At 31.4% G+C, this 23,878-nt stretch overlaps 1 protein-coding gene across 4 annotated transcripts in view; it reads right to left on the reverse strand.

Moving 5' to 3' along the window:
- The window catches only part of LOC114336211 (synapse-associated protein of 47 kDa), a 161,356-nt gene that overhangs the window by 92,953 nt on the left and 44,525 nt on the right, over window positions 1-23,878 (reverse strand). For 3 of the 4 annotated variants that reach the window (XM_050663315.1, XM_050663316.1, XM_050663319.1), the window contains exon 3: window positions 9,771-9,859. In XM_050663315.1, the coding sequence (XP_050519272.1) occupies window positions 9,771-9,859 (89 nt within the window). The remainder of the gene's footprint in view (window positions 1-9,770; window positions 9,860-23,878) is intronic. The other variant, XM_050663318.1, reaches the window with a different exon arrangement.

Consider the following 23,878-nt stretch of genomic DNA (forward strand, 5'->3'; position numbering starts at 1 on the left):
AAAGCTAATAGGATTATAAACTATTAAAAGAAAAACAGATAAATAAAAAATAAACTAGAAGAACAATGTTACGTATATATCCAACGAAGACTATCGACAACATTACACGCTCAAAATGAAAATTAGAAGCAGAAGAAATGTAATTTACAAAAAAAACACTGTAGAATTAAAGTCGAAGATTTACTAAATAGACAAAAGTATACTAAAAAATTGCCTATACTTTAAGCCATGCAGTTGACATGTCATTCTCGTTAATTTTGGTTACAACATAATCTTTATTTTCACAAACTAGATCATTTGTTATCTAGCGGAAAGGTAAGTAAACCCTAGAAATAAGAGAAAATTGCGCATATAATAAAAATGTTGTAGAATTTTAACGGCAATCCATTCGAGAGAGACCTCTAAACATCTACATGAGTCATCGACTGTAAGGCCCGTATAGAAATTCCTACAAAAATCAAATGTTTTCTAGAATATATTTTTACAAACAGTCCGAATATATTTTTAAGTAACACAAACTTCAACTGTACAAGTAAATAAACGTAAATAAATAGTTTATGTAAAGAGAAACCTGCAAATTAAACAACCGTTACATTGATCTCATCAAATGGGATTAATTCGTTTGAATAATTTATAAACTAAAAATAAATTGTGGCTAAAACTATAATAAAAACCACATTGGACGTCTGAAGTTTATTGTTACGTCAGCCCGCTTACTACTCTATTAACCGAACGTTCGAAGAAGCTACCGCTGAGCTAAGCATTAGAAAACTTATAAATTAAAATACCATTACATTGGTGTCAGAAGCGGAAAATTTACATAATTTCTGTGAATATAACTATGAAAGTTAGTTATTTAAAACAAAATAAGTTATCAATCAATACTACCAGATTGACAACAGGTGGAACTTTCTCTGGTTACAACCTTCCGTGATTTTCAAAAATTATAAATCATACAGGGTGCCGAGACGAAATTAAGATGAGGGAAATTGAAATTGTTTATACATTTTTAGTTACTTAAATCGTCGATTCCGAAAGTTTCTATAAATTACGGCGGGTACAGTATAGTTAGGACTGTAAAAGAGGAAGAGGATGAAGACAAACTTGACCAGCTTGTTAACCTGATGAAAGGCATCGCATGTAAGAAACTAAAAACCATAAGATGCTGGAACTGTGGCGAAATGGGACATGTACGAAGTTCTTGTAAGCACTCTAGAGGTACAACACAAATCCAGAAACTCGCCAGCAGGAAAACTAGAACGGGTCGGCCTTAGAGGGCTACTTCGAACCGGAACTTTTCCAAAGAACCTCTCTTACTAATAGCTTGTTTAAAATGTCGTGAAGGTAGTGTATATGTAGATGGAGAAATAAATGAGAGAAAAATGAAATGTAGACTGTCAGTTTTACCGTCAACTTTTACCAACGAGGGACAGCACTGTGAAAACAGCGATTAAAGAAGATACAAGTGTACCTGCGAGAAGTGAAACAATCATAATAGCGCGGCTACAGGAAAAACCTTTTATGATGGAGCCTTGGAACCACGACGAGGAGACTGGCCTAGGAATTATAATTGGAAAGGAATTGGTTACTTCTGCTAAAGAAATTCCTGTAATGTCAATGACTACTCCGTGCGTGACCATCAAGAAAGAGACAAAACTAGAAACCTGTGACGTCCACAATTCGTCAGACGACAACATCCGATAAGTCCAATGACAACTTCGACAAAACAGATTCCCAACATCATAATAGAACCAAACTAAAATATAAAACTTATATGGAATCACCATGTATTTCAAACTAATATTTACTGCTTTTGAAGAAACTTTTGAAGAAGGTTTTTATTGAAAATAAACAAACCGATAAAACAATCAGCTAACACAGCTCTGTACTTTAAGAGTTTATTTGCTCTAGTTGTAAATTGATCGAAAATAAATAAAATAACTTTAACGTTCAAAAACGAAAATATGCCCTATGTGGGGTTAGCGTACGTGCAAAGGGGAAATATTATTGGTCTTGTGGAGAAAGGAATGTATCAGAGGGACATAGCTGCAGGAGTAGACGTAACACAGGGGGTTGTGTCAAAGACATATGCTAGGTATTAGCAATTAGGAAAGCTTACAAATAGACCAAGATAAAGTAGCCAAACAGTAACACCGGATCTTCACGATCGTTTCATTGTCCAAGCAGCTAAAAGAGACCCAAGAATTTCTCATCTTCAGCTCTAAAGGCAGCTTTTAGAAGCTACAGTTGGACGGAAACTACAAGATCTGTCCACAGATATAAAGGAGGAAGTGTCAATGTTCTGGGAAGACATTATGATCGGTAAAAAAAACTCATTTAATTAACAAAACACCGCACGACCAGTACTAACATTCTTGAAAAATGGAACAACATACCATAACAAAATGATGACAATTTGATTAGGACCATGCTCGCGCAAATTGAAGCTTGCATAAGGCTCAGGGGTGGTAACACTGACTACTAAAAACACATAAATAAATAAAAACAATTTGAACATTGTTGGTTTTGCATTAAATTTTTTATGTATTGACTTTAAAACAAATATTTTCATTTTGTTATTTCCACGATTTATTGTTTTCTTTAATTTGTATGTATTGGAGATTAAATTGCTTTAAAACAAATATTGTTTGACTGGGTATGTTGTTTTTTTTTTAAATTCGCTTGAAATAATAAGATATATCAGATGATTCCATATAATTTTGGTTGTGTAAATCTTAGATACAGTAATTGAAGAATGAACGTAATTCCCAATTTTCACAATGTTCTTATACCAATGAGCTGTGATATTATTGATTGCAAAATTATAAAACTCTTCTAAACTTGGCATCATAACATAAATGTTATATAATATGGTGACTATTGCACAATTCACGGTGACGATTACCGGAAAAAAATATGATATACAGTAGAACCTCGATTATCCGTCAGGGCACCGGACCAAGAATATGACGGATAATCGAAAAGACAATTAACAGAACATAAAAAAAAATGAAAATTCATGGTACAACTCTCAAATTTCATTTCTATGGTTTGTTTGACAATATAAGAGGGATTTGTGTTCGTAAAATCAATCAATTTAAAATATTCTGAAATCTTTGTTTGTTTTACTGTTGCTTCACATTTTGCGACGGCTGAATTTCTTAATCGGCATAAGATCATGCAATCTACTTTATTGGCTTCTTCTTGTTGAGAATACCACTCGATGAATTATTGCATATGCGATGCAGCTTCTCTAGATCATTTACGCAAATCTTTGTCAGTTACAATAGGTTTATCAACATAGCTACAGTCAAATTCCAAGTCTGTGTCAGCTTCTGAATCTGTTTGGTCCGTCTTTGTTGCCATTTCAACAATTTCTTTATCTGTCAGCAATTGATAGTCGTTTGTGTCCTCATCACAAATCAAATTAACTTCTTTTTTTTTATTTTTTTACATTAAAATGTTTGCTTATGTAGTCAATACAACTTCTGTATGTACCCTGACGGTTAACAGAGGTGACAATTAATGGAGAGACGGATAATCGAGGTTCCACTGTATCCCTTTAATCATTATACCTGTTATTCAGTATGTTAAATCTCAAAACTGAAGGACGCCATTCAAATAAAAATAACTTTGTAATAGGATTAAGAATAAAGTTTTCTAAAATAATTTGATGCCAAGTATACCAGTTTTTTTTCAATGTAACACAATGAAATTTTATTTAAAAAATTTTAATGTAAAACATGCTTTTTATCTGGTAGTTAAAATGTCAGCAATAAAGATACCAGTGGCTGAAAGGCAAAAATGACCAAGCGACATTTGGCTAACTTTACACTAGAGCGGTTTAAAGTTTGAAATTTTGAAAAAAAAATCATAAAACATGATTTAGTAGTTTTATTGTCATAACAAAACCTTAATAAGACCGGTACTCACATATGGCTCAGAAACCTGGACACTCACTAAAAGAGAGGAAACATTGCTACCCACCTTTGAAAGAAAAATCTTGCGACATATATAAGGGCACAAAAGAAAACGGAATTTGGCGAAGAAGGTACAACTTTGAACTATACGAAATATACCAGGATCCGGATATCATAACATTCATTAAAATAGGATGGCTGCGTTGGATGGGACATGTAGAAAGAATGGAAGAAGGCGAAATAGCAAACAAAATATTCAAACAGATTCCAGTAGGAAAAAGAACAAGAGGAAGACCGAAGCTGAGATATTTAGAACAAATAGAAAATGATATAGTAACCTTAAAAATAAAAAACTGGAGAAAAAAGCACGAAACAGATCAGAGTGGAGAAGAATCCTGGAACAGGTTAACACCCAGAAAGGGACCGTTCAATTGGCTTCTTCTTGTTGAGAATTCCACTCGATGAATTATTGCATATGTGATGCAGCTTCTCTACATTATTTACGCAAACCTTTGTCAGTTACAATAGGTTCATCAACATAGCTACAGTCAAATTCCAAGTCTTTATCAGCTTCTGAATCTGTTTGGTCCGCCTTTGTTGCCATTTCAACGATTTCTTTATCTGTCAGCAATGGATAGCCGTTTGTGTCGTCATCACAAATCAAATTAACTTTTTTTTATTTTTTTACATTAAAGTTTTTGCTTATGTAGTCAATAGATCTTCTGTATGTACCCTGACGGTTAACAGAGGTGACGGTTAATGGAGAGACGGATAATCGAGGTTCCACTGTAAATCTTTGGTCTTCAACATAATTTTTCAATACATGGCAAGACACCTAGTTTAAGTCCTAGTTTAAGAAAGTTTAACAACTTAAACTTGCAGACCTGCAATATAATTTTTTTATCTACTATATTTCTATAATTCAGCTTTTTTATAATGTTTCAAAATATGTTCTTCATAATCATCTTTCATTTCCGTAACAAGCTTATAAAGTTGTGTAACATATAACAACCAATAGTATTTATTTCACTAACTTATTTTGTTAAAGGGGATAATAAATATATTTTTCAGGTACGGGGAGATTCTCTAATAAATTCTTTTGGCTTCGTCTTTACAAATTTCATAAATATACCAAGACAGTTCTGTGTTTTAGTAAGTCAGAACTTCGCTTTCAATATTGAAAAAATATGAAAATTACAAAAAGTACATATATTACATATAAAATTGACTTAGTATCACTTAAAAATGATAGTCCGAGTTTTAACTCTAGATTTTGGTATACCTACAGTTTATAAATCAGCTAAGAATTGAAAGAGTGCACAATAATGCTGGGGCTACACTAACGTTAACATTTAACGTTCATTATCATATTAATTTATACACCAAAAATGATGGATTAAACTGCACATTAAAGTGACTGGCCACACTTATTTTAGCGCGTAGTCAGTAGAAAACGCCAATTTTCAGCCATTTCAAGATGGAAGTCGAAGCTACTATACTGTTATATTTTATGAGTGCTAATTATTATTTTATGAATTTATTATTTTATAAATGGATCAAGCAAAAACCAAGAGTCAAAAGAAGATGGTGGATGATAAAAATGCACAGAAAACTATTTTTTTATATTTAATTAAATGAGTCGTAGAGTATCCCACAGAGTGTCTTTTTCTTTTTTAAATCTTCTACCGTCGCTGGAAAAGATAATGACTGCACAATTCGACGCCAAGCGTCACCATGAACACCACGATTTTTGTCGGGGATCCCATAAACAAGATTCTGTTTCAAACACTGTTAAAAATTCGATTATTTTTTCATTGCACCACTCCATTTTCGTAGAATAGTATGTATTTCACAAAACAAATTGCACTGCTGCACTGCAAGCTAGAACTTGTTGCGTAAACAGCGCTAGTGTAGCCAAAACAACGCAATAAGTGACGGAGTAACTCCTTTAATGTGTCGAAAAAAACCGACACTCGAGCTATCGCCTAACGTTTAACGTGATTAATAATGGCAATAACAAATTAGCGCGCTAAGTCGTGGCTACACCTCTCTTTAATGTCAAATAATGCGATAATTAACGGCATTAAAAGTTAGTGTGGCCCCAGCATAACAAAATTAATACAGTGACCACCTAAATTAAAATGTCATCGTGTAACTAAAGCTATTCTAACTAATCTGTTAGAATATCTTTGGACGATGGCAGTGCTGTCGTCATTTATAAAATGAATAAGAAAGTCGGAATAATAGAATTCATAATCCCGAGATATCACGAACCTCCTACGTGAGTCATTACTTACAAATTAACCAAGAAGAATAATAATTGACGATCTAGAACTGGAAGATATGTACACCTTCATATACCTAGTCTCTCTGTTGACTAAAGATCACAACGTCATCGCAGAAATTAAAGGAATAGTGCTGGCCATAATGCTGGGGCCACAGTAACGTCTAATGCCGTTAATTAACGCATTATTTGCATTACAGAGATGGCAAATAATGCGTTAATTAACGGCATTAGACGTTACTGTGGCCCCAGCATAAGTGTTACTATGGGTGCGTTCGGACGACACAGCTGAGTAAGCGATAGCTGTCATACGACACGGCTGAAAGTCAGCCGCTGAGAGATTTACTACGCTTTTCCTATTAGCGCTGGATACAACCACTAAGCTGCTTTGTGCTGACAGCCAGCCGCTGTGCTCGTCCGAACGCACCCGAAGACAGATGACCTCAAAACTACCCAGAAAAATTAAAGGGACCGTCTAAAAACCACTAATAAACCAACGTTAACATATGGAGCAGACAAGTGGTCACTTACACAGAAGAACCAATAACTGCTTAAACGTTTCGAGCGCAAAATCCTAAGAACATATGGAGGAATAAGAGTTTGTGGCGCAGGCGCTGTAACTTCGGATTGTATAGAATTTTCAGGAAACCTGGCGTTGTAAAATCCATTAAAGTAGCACGCCTTAGATGGATAGGGCATATAATGAGACGAGAGGAAGGTGCAACAGTTAGAGGACGATTTAAAATCTATTGGAGTTCGAGCATGGAGAAGAGTTGCCAGAGACAGAGATGAATGAAAGATTGTTCTGAATAGAAGAATGGTTGTTCTAGAACCAAAACCAGAATGATAAATCCATAAATTAAACTTTCTGTATCTTTTGTAATATGTAATATAGTTTTTATAAAGAATCGAATTTTATGTACACTACGGTTGGTATTATAAATACAAAAATTGTGGAACTCGGTCATTCATTTTTAGGTTTTACTTTACATTGCGGTAAATTTTGGTATAACTTGAGAAATCAATATACAGATACGGAAAAATTTTATGGTGGGTATTACAAAATTAGCAAGACATAATAACAGAGAAACTAGAATAGAAATATTTCTATTTATTAGACAGAGATCAAAATCATATACCCTCTTAGCCTCCCGATTGAAACACGAATGTTTCCGATCGAATTTATCACTGTTGAAAATAAGATCCTGCGTTGCCAGGTGTATGATAATTATAATTTTACATGTATAGATAATTTTAACGTTGTTCGCAACTTACTATAGTACGTATATCATAATAATAAAATATATGATAATTTCAGTTGATGCTATGACAATCTCTTTAAATTTTTATCTCGAGTATCTCGTGTAACGTATACAAACGTTGAAATTTCAACATCCAACGCAACACAAGTAAAATCAAATTAAAATTAGTGGATAAATTGGAATGGGACCTTTTTAATTATTTTTGCAATGGGTTTTACCAAAATTTGTGGAATTAAATAAACTTTTCCAAATGTTGAAACAATTGATTAGACAATTTGTCAACAAGGGGTTACATAGGTCTTGCGGGTAAAAAAAGTGACTTTTTAAAAAAATTATATCTCGAAAACTAAAAATTATTTTTATTTATAATTGGAACATGTAAAAGTATAGTACTTAAGGTACTCTCAAAAAAATTTTCAGCCAAAAATATTCATTTTTTTTTAGAGTTGACTGCAATTTTTCGATAACAGCCCTTTTTTGCGGTGGGTAGCATAACTAAGTCCAGTCTTATCTGAAATCAAAAAATCAAAAAGTTTCTTATAGTTTATACCTATGGCTAGTGAATGAACGAAGGAATGTTTATTAGGTGAAGTTGTTTTTGTTTTATAAAAAAAAAACTACTTTAAAAATGGTCATTTTTGAAAAAATGAGAAAAATTGGGGTCGAAAATGTGTTTAAACTTATGTAAACTCTTCAAATTTCATTTTTTTAATTCCTTCGTTCATTCACTAGCCAGAGGTATAAACTACAAGAAACTTTTTGATTTTTTGGTTTCAGATGAGACTGGATTTAATTATGCTGCCCACCGCAAAAAGGGCTGTTGTCGAAAAATTGCAAACTCTACAAAAATGAATACTTTTGGCTGAAAATTTTTTTGAGAGTACCTTAAGTACTATTCTTTTACATGTTCCAATTATAAATAAAAAATAATTTTTAGTTTTCGAGATATAATTTTTTTAAAGTCACTTTTTATACCCGCAAGGCCTATGTACCCCAATAATATGTATCTAAGAATTGAGATGGACAGATGATCTGAAACGGACTGCCGGGAAAAATTGGCTACAAGTAGCGTACAACAAAAAACAATGGAAAGGAAGACTTGAAGAGGCTTATGTTCAGATGTGGACGTGAATGGCTAGACGAAGAAGATCTAAGAATTGGGGTGACGTAAGATATTAATAAATTTAGATGATGGATTAAAACAGAATTTTTACGAAACATGCATGCGTTTTTTGATTATAATTTATATAGAAGTACAAAAGAAATGATTTTGTAGATCCAGTCAAGAGTTCTTCTGAAGAAGAGACCTTCTAAATAAAAGTGGTTCCCAAAGTCTTTTACCACTAATGTCAAAATTGCCGCAAATTTTTAATACTCAAGACCTACAAACGATGCAGAAGACCGATGACAAATGGACGAAACTTGGACAATACCAGTATATTCCAATCAAATTCGAATATCCGTATGAATTCTATTTTAGTAGCCAAATAAAACATTTTAATGGTAATCTTCTATTTACTAATTTGAGTACCTTTGTATTGTCTATGTTAACTGTACCTCAAGAAAATATAAGTTGTGAAAGACAATGTTCAGAAGTAAATTTAACAAAGAAGTGCAGGAAGCGCTTGGTAACAGACACTTTATATGTCATTATGCATTTATACCAATCAGTTTTTCTTCAAAAAGATTGTGTCAACAACATCATACGATTTTCTGACTTCGATTATCTGGCAACGCTGCTCTTAAAGAAACACACCTACGAAACGAATAGGTTTGGTGGAACGGGCTTTTTATATACCTATATCGTTTTAAATATGTTTCTCTCAGTTCCTACCGTTGAAAGTGCATACCTACGTTAAATTCTTTCCGATACTGTAGATGTCAAGTTATAGCATTTTAGTAAAGAACTATTAGTAAACTTTTAAAATTTTTTTTTAAATCTCATAAGAGTATTTATACATATTAAATAGACAAGTGTAATGATTTAGGATTTTACAAAAAAAATGTCCATTAAATAGCAACCTCTGCATACAAAATTCATTATACAATCAAGACATTCAATAATGCATTACTCTAGGCATACACTGTACACATACAAATTCCACATTAACATTCTACAACTAGCAGAGAGAATAGTTAATAGTCAAAAGCGTGGAATATTTGAATTTGAAGAGCACTTTATCGGAAAATTAACTTCTGGAAAATAAGTAAGTAATGGAAAATATTATATATTTACTAGGAAGACCAGACCAGTACCTAAACAATACACAACATCAACATCCAACATCAGTCTATTGTACATACCGTTTACGAATTGACTATCTTTATCTTCAGTGGGAGATTCAGCCGCAGACTGGGGTCCAGAGTCAGCTCCCCCGGTAGCACTGTAATTTCTATATTAAGTTTTTATGTTACATTAAGCCCTATAGAGAAAGTAAGATACCCATTTTTTAACTTTTTTTATAACCAATATAATATAATTTTTAATAAAGAACTATTTTTAAACGCTTTTCTTTAGTTCAATCGTTTGAGTAAAATCTTTAGACGTTAATTTGACTACCTTGTCGTCAATGCAAATGAATAAAAATTTGCAGGCATATGCATTCGCGGGAACAATACACGAAAAGTCAATCAAAAAAATGTTTATGTTTATTAATCGTTTAAATAAAAAAACGATTTTAATGAAAAATGCTTAAATTCTCTTGTTTTTTACAATGAAGAAACTTAAAACTTTTGCAGATTGTGGATAATTATATGAACTATACATAATTTCACTTTTGACGTTAATTGTTTACGTTATGCGTCATAAATAAACAATAAAGTTTCAAATCTTTTGCCGATTCCGAATACTTTTCATGTTTGTACATCATATGTTCTATACATATATTTTAATGTTTGAAAAGTGTAAGACTAAAAAGTAAAAAATAAAAAAATTTGGAAAAAACATTTTTAAGAAAAGCTTTTCTTTAGTTATACTCAGGTCAACTTACACATCTGAAGTTACAAAAATTACCATCAAGCTGAAAATTGGCAGGATTGTTCAAAACACCATTATAAATGAAATCTAAAAGGTCCTCATAAATCCGACCCGAGCTAAAAAATTTACGCGGGGTCAAAGGTCACCAAATATAGGTTTTAACGATTTTCAGCGAAACGGTAAGTTTTATCATAAAATTAGTTCTAAAAAAAATGTAGATCAGATAATTATCTATAAAAAATGTCTTATTACTTTTTTTCCTAAGAGTCACCGCTTTTGAGATACAACGATTCAAAAAGTTGTAATCGTCATAATATGCGCACACGTTTCCACACCACCTTTGAGTTAGTGTACTTAGCGCGTTTTTTTAACGTGGATTCCCCAGTAAGCCTATTCCACGGATCTTTTATGATTCTGTTTAATTTAAAGCTATTGAATAATTGATATTGGCAAGGGTTAAAAATGATAAAAGTTATAAAAAGGGGAAATTTATCCAACTGGTTTATAATTTTCTAATACTTCTGCTTCCTCTTCTCCTTCTAGTTTTTCTTCTTCTTCTTCTTGTTCATCCTGGGTGCAAGTAAATTGTCCCAATAATGACACATCGCATGGCTCCTCGATAGAATCAAATGAATCCTCAATTGTTGGTGATTCAACATTGGAGCACGACCAGTTTTGACAATTAGTGCATGCTACCGAACAAAATAGTCCAACTTTTTTGCAACCACATTTAGCGCTACATCCCTTTTTACAGTTGCAAAAAATAATTTTTTTAAAACTGCAAAAAACTCCTGAACACAATTATTGTGTTCAGGAGTTTTTCCGGCGCAGGTGGGAGTTTGAATTGGTTCTAATGAACTGTCGACTAATTTCCATCCCCAGTCTTTTGGATCTAGCTGATAACCAAGCCACACCTGAACTTGGTAATACACCCGAAAAAGATGTTGATGAGCAGCCGCTGAGGTTGGAGGAAGACAAGATAACTGCGCTTGTTTTTTATTTCCGAGAGAAGAAAGCTACTTCCGTTGGAAATAACTTTTTGTGGAGTTGAATTAAATTTTTAAAAACTTCAGCACATTCAAGTAAATCTTGTTTTTCAAACATTTTAAAAACAGTCATTTTACGCCTCATGAATAGTGTGACCAACTAGTCCGAAAAATCCGGGACATGGCCCGAATTACGAAGTTGTGTCCCAGCGTCCCGGACAAGGCTTCCCGGCCATCCGAATTTTCAATGTTTTGAAAAAAGTCTATTTTGAAATTTTAAGATTTGAATTTTTCTAAGAATTTAAATGAAATTGAATTGGTGGGACGAAAAAAAGTAGACAATTTCTAGAGTGTAGGTAATACCACATCCAAAACGCATGCATTTAATATCGTGGTATTATACACTTCGCCAAGAAATTAACGCTCCACCTTAAAAATTGGTCATTTCTAATGTCTCGAATTTCCTAAACCTGTTGTCCGATTTAAGTGATTTTTTTAACATGTTATTGCCTTATTATTTAACAATATTGCTGCAATAATATTGTTGTTAGACAGGTAAATTGTCATTGTATATTGGGTGTACCAATCAAATTGTGATTTTTTCTCAAAATTAGCGTCACCCTGTGGAATATTCTAGCATTAATTTATAAAATACTGATATTAAAACCCAACTATAGCTTCATGTTTTCTTAACATTCTGTTTTTCGATTCATTCGCTTATGTTGAATAATAAAAAAGTTACAGTCGGAAAAATGAAAGAATACCCATGAACGAACATATAAAACATGCTGTATTTTCCTGTCACAGGGTCACAAAGAAAATTGCCCAGCGCAAATACATGTAGTAATAATTATTACATGTACTTGCGCTGGCCAATTTTTTATGTGACACGGTGACAGAAAAATACAGCGTGTTTTATATGTTCGTTCATGGGTATTCTTTCATTTTTCCTACTGTAGGTACTTTAACAACTAGCCATGTTTTTCAACAATATAGGATATTTTTAAATAAGTCTGGCAAACTTTAAGGAGCAATTCTGAATGAAAAAATAATGACAGTTTGCTTTATAAACGTATGTCCGCAAATGCTTCGTTTCCGAGATAGGGGGTGTTGAAAATTTTCTTACAAACTGACGATTTATTTATTGCTCTAAAACTGGTTGATATATGCAAATGAAATTTGGTGGGTTTTAAGAGGTACTTACTATTCACTTTTTGACATACAATTAAGAATTTTAGGTTCACCATTGGCGCACATAAGGGTCATATTATCCGTATGCGCGCCAATTGTAAATATTAAATTCCTAGTTATATATCAAAAAATGCGCAATAACTACCTCTTAAACCCACCAAATTTGATTTGAATATCTTTATCAGTTTTAGAACAAAAAATAAATCGTCAGTTTGTAATAAAAATTTCAACACCCCCTATCTCAGAAACGAAGCATTTGCGGACATACGTTTATAAAGGAAACTGTCATTATTTTTCATGCAAAATTGCTCCTTAAAGTTTGCCATACTTATTTAAAAATACCCTATATTGATGAAAAACGAGGCTAGTTGTTAAAGTACTTAACTTTTTTATTATCCAACATAAGCGAATGAATTATGAATGTTAAGAATGTTAAGAAAGCATGAGGCTATAGTTAGGTTTGAATTTCAGTATTTTATAAATGCTAGAATATTCCACAAGGTCGCGCGAATTTTGAGAAAAAATCACAGTTTGGTAGGTATACAGGTATTCAATGACAATTTACCTGTCTAGCGACAATATTATTATAGCGATATTGTTAAAGAACGAGGCTATAACATATTTAAAAATATCACTTAAATGGAACAACAGGTTTAGTAAATTAGAGACATCAAAAATGACCCAGTTTTAAGGTGATGCGTTAATTTATTTTAGAAGTGTATTTCTATAAAAACTCAAACTGTGGACTTTTTTTCGTTACTGTATTTTAATTATGGCCTTCTGAAAAGACGATTACAAAACAGTGCTGATATTAAAGTTCTATATTAAAAAAATGGCCCGATTTTCGTTGAAAAGTCCCGGATTACAGGTATATTTTTTCAGCGTTGTCCCGAATTCGACTGAATTTAAGTTGGTCACACTACTCATGAAAAATACAGATGTATCCAGTTATTGCGTGTAAAAATAGTATATGATTTTGACACTGCAAAAATAGATACATTTTTCGATGAATATATTTCCGATTACTGTTGAGCTATTCCAGGTTTTAAAAAAAAGTTAGTTTTTCGACTGGAGTTCGAGCAGTGAGTAATACGAGCAAGTCTACATCTTCACCTACAACAGTTGTATTTGTTAAATAGAATTGCTCTATGGCTGTTTCAATTATCATTACGTCAGCATCATTATTTACCGATATATTTACCGATATATTGTCTGCAGTAATTTTTTTCAACAGCATATTTTCAACATTTTGACTAGAAAATTGGCTTCCATTATGTTCAAACCCTTCTGAGAAAAGAATAGGTAAGGTGCTTAGATTATCCGACGTACCGATAGAACGTGTTTATTCCGACAAAACCCATCTTTACAAATTAAATAAGACGCATAAGTAAGAAGAATTTTTATAAGTTACTACTTTGTAATATCAATTTACTATTTTTGTTAAGAATAAGCCGTAAAATTGAAATAATAATTCTTATTATTTTCGCGTTACATTCACTTTGTAAAGATTTTTTTGTTGGCTCTGTAATATAATACAGCTTATACATTGCATCCCTCGGTAGACCGCAAGCTGTATAGTAGAAACATCATATTTATAATATCTTATATTATTATGTGTAATATAAATTAAGTTGACCGATAAAATATTATGTTTACTTGTATTACAACTTCAGTGATGTATATACGTGGTGTACTAATACATATTATGACGATTAGAACTCTTTCAACTCTTTGAATCGTTGTATCTTAAAAATGGTGGCTCTTAAAAAAATTATTAAGATATTTTTATAGATAATTATATAATCTCAATTTTTTTGTCAGAACTAATTTTATGATAAAACTTACCGTTCGCTGAAAATCGCTAAAAACCATATTTGGTGACCTTTGACCCCGCGTAAATTGTTTAGCTCGGGTCGGATTTATGAGGACTTTTTAGATTTAATTTGTGATGGTATTTTGAACAATCCTGCCAATTTTCAACATGATGGTAATTATTGTAACCTCACTCCTATTTTTGAGTCTACCTAGACCGGTCTATTACGGGGACTAAAATTAAAAATATAAACAAATCAACTAAAAATCAAAAAATAAAAAAAATTCAAACTCGAAGGATTAGTCGAAAAAAACTGTTAGACAGATTAAATATACAAAAATCTCACACATTCGTTAAAAAATTGAAAAAATCTAACACATTCGCTAAAGAAAAGCGTGGGGCGAAAACCGTTTATTCGATGAAGAACCGTCCCACGCTTTTTTTTAACGAATGTGTTAGATTTTTTCAATTTTTTAACGAATGTGTGAGATTTTTGTATATTTAATCTGTCTAACAGTTTTTTTCGACTAATCCTTCGAGTTTGAATTTTTTTATTTTTTGCTTTTTAGTTGATTTTTTATATTTTTAATTTTAGTCACTCGTAACTAAAGAAAAACGTTTCTTAAAATTTTTTTTATTTTGTTTTAAACATAAACTACGAATGGAATAGTACTCTTATACAGGGTGTCCAGAAACTCTACCGACAAAGGAAGACAGAAGATTCTTCAGATAATTTTAAGACAATTTAACCCTATTAACTTAGTCCGAAAATGCTTCCTAAGAGAGCTAGAACTCTTTGAAGATGGCTGCTTGTAATGAGTTTTTCTTAAATACCTTCAGAACGCTTCTATTTAGAAAAACAAAAATTGGTACACGTATTTATTTTCCAGAGGTAAATCTATTCCATCCATTGCGAATTTTTAGTACCGATCATAGGCGTCCATTTTGGGTGGGGCAACGGTTATTTTATCGCATAAATTTTTTGTCTTTAATTTTTAAGCATTTTTGACTCTGAATTAATAAATTGTGAGGTATCCTAGTACTAAAATGTACTCTTGCTTTAAGTCGATAGAATACACCGTTTTCTAGAAAAATCGATTTGAAAATTTTTCGTTCTTTGAATTTCAAAAATAAATTAAAAAAAAACCTATTTAGAAAGACGAAAACTGGTACATTTATTTATATTCCAGAGATGAATCGATTTCATTAATTACGAATTTCTAGTACCGGTCATAGGCATGCGTTTTGGGTAGGTCTATTTTACAGTAGCGTGTAACTATTTTGTCTTTAATTTTTAAGCATTTTTGACACCAGATTATTAAATTATGAGGTATTCGAGTACTAAAAGTTACTTTTGCTTTAAGTTAGTAAAATACATCGTTTTTTTTTAATTTTTTTCTATTTTTTCAAATTCCAAAAACGAAAAACTTTCAAATCGATTTTTCTAGAAAACGGTGTGTTCTACTGACTTAAAGCAAGAGTACCTTTTAGTACTAGAATACCTCACAATTTAATAATTCAGTGTTAAAAATGCTTAAAAGTTAAAGACAAAAAAGTTATGCGATAAAATAAACCTACCCAAAACGGACGCCTATGACCGGTACTAGAAATTCACAATGGATGGAATCGATTCACTTCTCGAAAGTAAATATGCATACCAGTTTTCGTTTTTCTAAATAGAAGCGTTCTGGAGATATTTAAGAAAAACTAATTACATGACGCCATCTTCAAAGAGCTCTAGCTCCCTTAGGAAGCATTTTCGGACTAGGTGAGTTGGGTTAAATTGACTTGAAATTATCTGAGAAATCTCATGTCTTCGTTTGCCGGTAGAGTTTCTGGACACCCTGTATACTGGTGGCAAAAAAAACACTTTGTATACGGTTATTTATTTGGATATTTCAAAATTATTTATATGTATTTTATCACAAATAAGTTTCTGATATGGACCGCCTACATCACCATAATCAGAAAACATTAAAAATGTTTGAATCACGAGTTGCAAGGTTAGTCAATGAATAAAAGAATCTAAACGCGATTTGGAATTTGGAGCATACATTTGGAGAAGAGGATATTTGTCTGATTTTAAGATGACGAATTATTTCGTCCAATTTCTTCGGAAAAACTGTCGCCACATTATTAAAACAACGCAAAACTTTAAATAGACCGGGCTGTATCGTCGCCCCCGTTAGTGAAATTATTCAGATTCGATTTTTTTGCACAAACTTACTCAAAAAGAGGTCCTTATAATATATCCACAGGGTGCCGGGGGGCAGTGCCGTGGTCGAAAAATTGTTCAAACAATTTTTTTAAACAAATTCACAAAAATAATTTTTTCATTTCGAACAATATTTTTTTAGATAATTTGGGTCATTCTGAGCAAAAAAGGTCTCTTGTTATTTTTCTCTAAAATTGATTGTTGTCGAGTTATATGCGATTAAAAATTTGAAAAATGCGAAAAGGGCCATTTTTAAGCATAATAACTCGATTAAAAATTATTATTATACAATTCAAAAAGTGTCCAAATCAACTTTCAAACCCCTTCTTCAAGGTCCTGAAGAGATTTTTGTCATTATTTTATTACAAAGCTGCTATTTTAATTATTAACAATTAGCGCTATAGTCCAACTATATCGTCGCCCCACTTAGCGAAACTATTTCGATTAGATTTTTTTGCACAAACTTACTCAAAAAGAGGTCCTTATAACACATCCACATGGTGCCGGGCGGTGCCGTGGTCGAAAAAGTGTTAAAACAATTTTTTTTTAACAAATACACAAAAATAATTTTTTTATTGCGAACGATTGTTGTTAGATAATATGGGTTATTCTGAGCAAAAAATATCTCTTGTGAATTTTCTCTAAAATTGATTGTCGTCAAATTATATGGCCATTTTCGCATTTTTCAAATTTTAAATCGCGTATACTCGACAACAATCAATTTTAGAGAAAAATCACATGAGACTTTTTGCTCAGAATGTCCCAAATTATCTAAAAAAAATCGTTCGCAATGAAAAAATTATTTTTGTGAATTTTGTTTAAAAAAAAATTGTTTAAACACTTTTTCGACCACGGCACCGCCCGGCACCATATGGATGTGTTATAAGGACCTCTTTTTGAGTAAGTTTGTGCAAAAAAATCGAATCGGAATAATTTCACTAACGGGGGTGGCGATACATTCTGGACTATAGACTATAGCGCCAATTGTTAATACTTAAAAATAACAGCTTTGTAATAAAGTAATGACAAAAATTTATTCAGAACCTTGAATAAGGGGTTTAAAGCTTGATTTGGTCACTTTTTGAATTTCATAATAATAATGATTAATCGAGTTATTAAGCCTTGAAAATGGCTATTTTCGCATTTTTCAAATTTTTAATCGCATATAATTCGACAACAATCATTTTAGAGAAAAATGACAGGAGACCTGTTTTGCTCAGAATGACCCAAATTATCTAAAAAAATATGTTTCGAAATGAAAAAATTATTTTTGTGAATTTGTTTGAAAAAATTGTTTAAAAAACAATTTTTCGACCACGGTACCGCCCGGCACCCAGTGGATATGTTATAAGGACCTCTTTTTGAGTAAGTTTGTGCAAAAAAATCGAATCGGAATAATTTCGTTAGCGGGGGCGACGATACAGCCCGGTCTAAAAGCTCATTTTTTGGAGAGAAAAGATAGGAGAGATAAGAAAGCATAGCTTTCTTATCGCGGGCTACGTGCAGTATCGGGTGCAATGGATCGCGCAGAAGAGTGAAAAAAATTAAAGCAAAAGAAATGCGATGTAACGACGGAAACCGCAGATCATGCGACCACACGCTACGTGGAGTAGTTAACGCAATCCAATTCGCATTTCGCCATAAAATAAAATAAATTAGCATACAATAAATTAAAATAAAATAAAATAAATTAAAATAAAATAAGGTAAAATCAATTAAAACAATACGTAATAAAATAAATTAAATTAAAATAAAATAAATTAAAGTAAAATAAAATTAAAAAAAGTGTGTGTACGTTGTACGCACGTAAGAAGTTATACTTCTATTATACGATTTCAACGAAATCAATATACTTTAAACAGTTTATTTATATTTTATTCAAATATTAAACTAATTTTAATACTCAATACTATTTTCCAAAAATGTTATTAAAACAATACCAAAAATTAAAAAAAAAATAAAAGAATAAAACACACATATTGAAAAATGCCAGAAAGAAATGATTTCTGAACAATTGTTGGCAAAAATTTTAACTAATACGTATTTTCTGAAAAAAAATTATATAATAAATATGTATACTTACAATCATAAAATGTATAAAAAAAACAAGCTGAAAATTCGAGCATTATCATAACGAAAACTTTGTTTATTTACGTATTTTAATTCATAGTATGGAAAATTTGCTATTATGAAAAGTTGTTCAGAATTAAAAATTATGTTTTAATGTGCAATTATATCATTCTAATTTAAATGTTGTGAATTATAAAGGTACTTTACTCTTGATCGAAATTCATATTTTTTATATACCTCGTATAAAATTAATACAATTTGATATATTATGATGGTTGCATCATAAATCTTAGACCATGAAGAGCTTTTTATGAAGAATAACTTTTCTTCGTCAAATTAAAAATAAAAGAGTTATAAATGAAAATGTTGTTGGTATCCATAATTTGAGAAAAATCTTCAAATATTTTTTTCCATTAGAAGGATGTAATTGCACATGTAAGACCATAATTTTTTATTCCAAACAACATTTCATATATTCGGTTCGCTAAACTCAGACACAACTGGCTAGTGATTTTAGTCAGTAATTTTGCCAATTCGACAAAAAAATAATTACTAAATATTTAATAATTACTAAATAATTAGTAATTTTGCCAATTTCGGCAAAATTGGCAAAAAAACAAAAAAATTACCTACTAAAATCACTAGCCAGTTGTGTCTGAGTTTAGCGAACCGACTATAATAACAATTTTTCATTTTATAACAAATGGAACAGTCCATTTATCATTAGGTAGTCCCATTAAAGGGAAGGCCGTATACTCGTATAAACCTTTTTAAAGTTAATAAATTATTGCTTTCAAAATATACTCAAATTGTATTTTTGAACATCTTATTTATTTTACATAATAATTAAATTCACTATCAGATGTCATTGATATTTTATTAATACTTAATTTAAAATTTAGTTTGACATTCACCAAATGTCAAACTCAAATGTAAATAACCTACCTATGCTTTGCTTAACAAATTCAGATTAAAAAAAACTAGCCTACTTACTATAAACGATGTCAGCTGACGTTTGGTATGTCGGCGGAAAATAAAAGGATTGTGACGTCACATTTTAGACTTTGAGGTCGATTATCTCGAAGACGGTTAGATATATCGAAATGCCGTTTTCAGATTCGGATTCAGAAGACAAAACTACATACGAATCCACCGACAAATCTGCTCTAAGTATTGCAGGAGTGGCGACGCAATAACACACAGACTTTGCGAATTTATAAACGCTTTATTTTCGTTGAAAATAAAAAATAAAAATTGGCATTGGGGATCGAACCCGTGTATATTAGGGTCGTTCGATTGCAAATCAAGCTGCATTAAAATTCATACATTAAGACACACCCAACTGAACGTTTTAAATTTGTTGCCAGTGTGTAATTTTTGCTTATTGTCTAATCAAATTAATTTGATTTGTTTGGAATTAAAATTATAAATTCCAACAAAATATAGAGTAAGAAAAAATATATTAGATGAAGATTGGTAGACATTTTGTTAGAAGTCAAATTGTGTAAATTGAAGAATTACCTACTACATTTTACATTTTCCAAATTGGTAGGTATGTAATTTTTTATTACAATACAGAACATTTACAATTTGCTTTTAAAAACTATTTAAAAAGTCACTACAATTATAAACTTACTTTTGTTTCTGTTGTCACAACAATAAAAACTAAAACTTATCTATGACTAAAACACAACATTTGTTTACCCACAGCCGCCATATTGAATAATTTTTGACAAGTCATTGTAATACCCAATCAGATCAAACGTATAACGTTTCATCTGCGCCTGGCACCAAGATGTTGATGAATTCGCGCACGTATACATCTACTCCCAAACGAGCCTAAAGAAGTATAACTTCAAAAAGAAATTAAAATAAATTGAAATAAATTAAAATAAAATAAAATAAATTAAAAGGAATTAAATTAAACTAAAATAAATTAAGATATGTATTAGCCATACTTCCCCTCCTCGGTCACTTCCGGAGGCCTAAACATTCCATATATGTATTTGGCACCTAGGACTTTTCTATTGGTTCTTTGCGGCACGCGGCCATATTTCAACGAATAGGCGGCGAGGTGCAAAACACGTATATGGAATGTTATTTGGTGCGAAATTCATATACGGAATGTTAAATATTCATAGACCAAAAAAGATGACTTTTTATTAAAGTCAGTTAAAAGGAGGCTGATTTTAAAATATTTGTTAATGTATTATTAAAGAATTAAAGGAAAATAAAACAATGCAATAGAAAATAAAACAAAATATATTTACATAATTAATAAAAACAAATTAAGTGTTTAAAATGTAATATTTATGCGAACTTCAATGTCCTTCGTTATGTTTAGTTATAACTATATATGTATTCTTATACTTAATGCTATAGCTTTAATAGACTTTAGCTGTACTGCCTTAGAAGAATACTATAAAAGACGGCTTCGAAATTTTGCAAATAGTAGAGATGCAGCTCCAAGATTACTTTTTAAAAGGCAATTAGAAAAAATTAAATATTTACAACAGAAAGATAATATAATTAAATTATCAGTAGTTATTGCACGAGAGCTCTAAAATTATCGATTTGTTTCCCGAGTGACACTTTGACAGTTTTAATTTACGAAATCATGTCAAAGTGTCACGAGGGCAACAAGTCGATAATAATTTTAGAGATCAAGTGTAATTTGCTGAGATTATTTCATGAATAAAACTGTCTTTTTAAATCATTTTAACTAATATTTTATTGATATCTTCACCTGAATATTTGCTAAACCTGTTTCTTGGTGTTCTCTGTGACAAGTTGTAAAACCAATACAGAAGTAAAAACTTCGAGATGTATTCTGGTATAAAATCGTTTATTTAAAACTATAAAATGTCATGGATTGCAAAACGTTTTCGTTCTATACAGAACATCTTCAGTGCCTAGAATGAAGTATTTCCACGTTAGTGGTTAAAGGTTAAAATTGTGACTGTTAAAATGAAAAATGTGGGAATACTTACATCCTTCCGAGTAGTTTGAAACTAGCACACTGTAAATAGTGTTAACCTCATCGTATATGGTTTACATAATATAATATATTAAAATTTTATGACTACAAGTCGATGTTGATAGATAAAGTGGAACACATGCTAAAAGGGTGCCATGGTTCCCTGCTCGAAGATGCTAGGTACTTGCCAATTCAATGGGCACAGACCAACTGAGAAATTAGGAAGTGGATATACAATTTGACAAGAGTGACATGACATGACAAGATAAAGCCAATTTTTGGTTAAAGTTTCATTTGATTTTGGATTTTTAATAAAATGCAAAGGTTTGTCTGCAAAAATAATTTAAATTATTTGAATAATAAAATCTACTGTAAAGTTTAAATTAGCAACTCTCTGTTCCAGAATAACTTATAGATTCATTAAATTTAATGCAGGTATATTTCATGGTTTAAGTTGTGACGTCATCGAATGTGAAATGACGAGATGAAAGTTGAGTTTTGTTGAAACAAGGAAATACACTACATAATAAAAGATAATTAGACTTGCGTGGAAAAACAAAGCTAAACAAACCAAAAAACCAGAATTTAAGAGTATTTTTATGTGATGTACTGTTGGTTGCCTAACAAGGCAAGCAGGCAACAGGTTGAAGGTAAACGGTAGAATATTGCGAGAAAACAGTATAATACAAAAGGTGGCTATTTATTGTGTTAAATTTATTAGTATACTATTGCAATGAATAATTATGTCTGTTAAAAGTTGGAAAATAATTGTTGACAAAATTAAATAACTAAAGATTACTGTAGTGAGGTAGATATATGTGTGAAGGATATGATTGTATATAATATTGTGGAATGAATAAAAGTATGTAATAATATAATAAAATTAAAGTTGTAAAACATTAATTGTCATTAATGTCACTGAATGTTTCTTTTTGCGTAGTAACGAAGGGCATCTGATGTAAAGCTTGACGACGGGATATTATCAAAAATTATCGCTGTAATTTTTATTTCTGTAGCTTTCTATTGGTCAGAATCTCCTATGAATGAAAAAATTATACAAAGTTCCTATACTAAATTTACAATCAAGATGGAGTAGAAATAAACAAACTAAGACACGTTAAATGCTACTAGGAGCACTCCCGAATCGTAATTTACAATGTATAAACTTTAGAAATCATGATTTGGGATTTACGATGTATGTATAATACACTAAGCATCAAAATTAACGCACCAAATTAAAAATGGGACATTTTTGATGTCTCGTATTTCCTAAAGCTGTTGTCCGATTTTAGTGATTTTTTTTAATATGTTATAGCTTTATTCTTCAAGAATATCGATGTAATAATATTGTTGCTAAACAATAAGTCATTGTATACCGGTCATTGTATACCGGGTGTAACAATGATAGTGTTTTTTTTTCTCAAAGTTTGGAACACCCTGTGGAATATAATAGCGTATATAAAATATTGAAATTAAAACTCAACTGTAAGTAGCCTTAGGCTTTCTTAACATTTTGTATTTCTAAATAAATGCGACAAACTTTAAGGGGTAATTCTGCATGAAAAAATAATGGCCGTTTGCGTTATAAACATATGTCCGCAAATGCTTCGTTTCCGAAATACGGGATGTTGAATTTTTTCTTACAAACTGACGATTTATTTATTGCTCTAAAGCGGATTGAGATATGCAAATGAAATTTAGTAGGTTTTAAGAGGTAGTTATTGCTCATTTTTTGACATACAACTAAGAATTTTATATTCACCAATGGCGTGCATACGGGTTATATTACCAGGTCATATTACCCGTATGCACGCCAATGATGAATATAAAATGTTTAATTGTATGCCAAAAAATGCGCAATAACTACCTTTTAACACCTACCAAATTTCAGTTGCATATCTCAACCGGTTTTAATGCAATAAATAAATCAGTCAGTTTGTAAGAAAAAATGCAACATCCCGTATCTCGGAAACAAAGCATTTTCGGACATATGTTTATAAAGCAAACGTCATTATTTTTTCATGCAGAATTACCCCTTACAGTTTGTCGCACTTATTTAGAAACACCCTTTATTGATGAAGAACGTTGCTAGTTGTTAAAGTACCTAACTTTTTTATTATCCCACATAAGCGAATGAATCAAAAAGCAAAATGTTAAGAAAGCCTAAGGCTACAGTTGAGCTT

Source organism: Diabrotica virgifera, chromosome 10, assembly GCF_917563875.1.
Source record: "Diabrotica virgifera virgifera chromosome 10, PGI_DIABVI_V3a".
Classification (NCBI taxonomy): Eukaryota; Metazoa; Arthropoda; class Insecta; order Coleoptera; family Chrysomelidae; genus Diabrotica; species Diabrotica virgifera.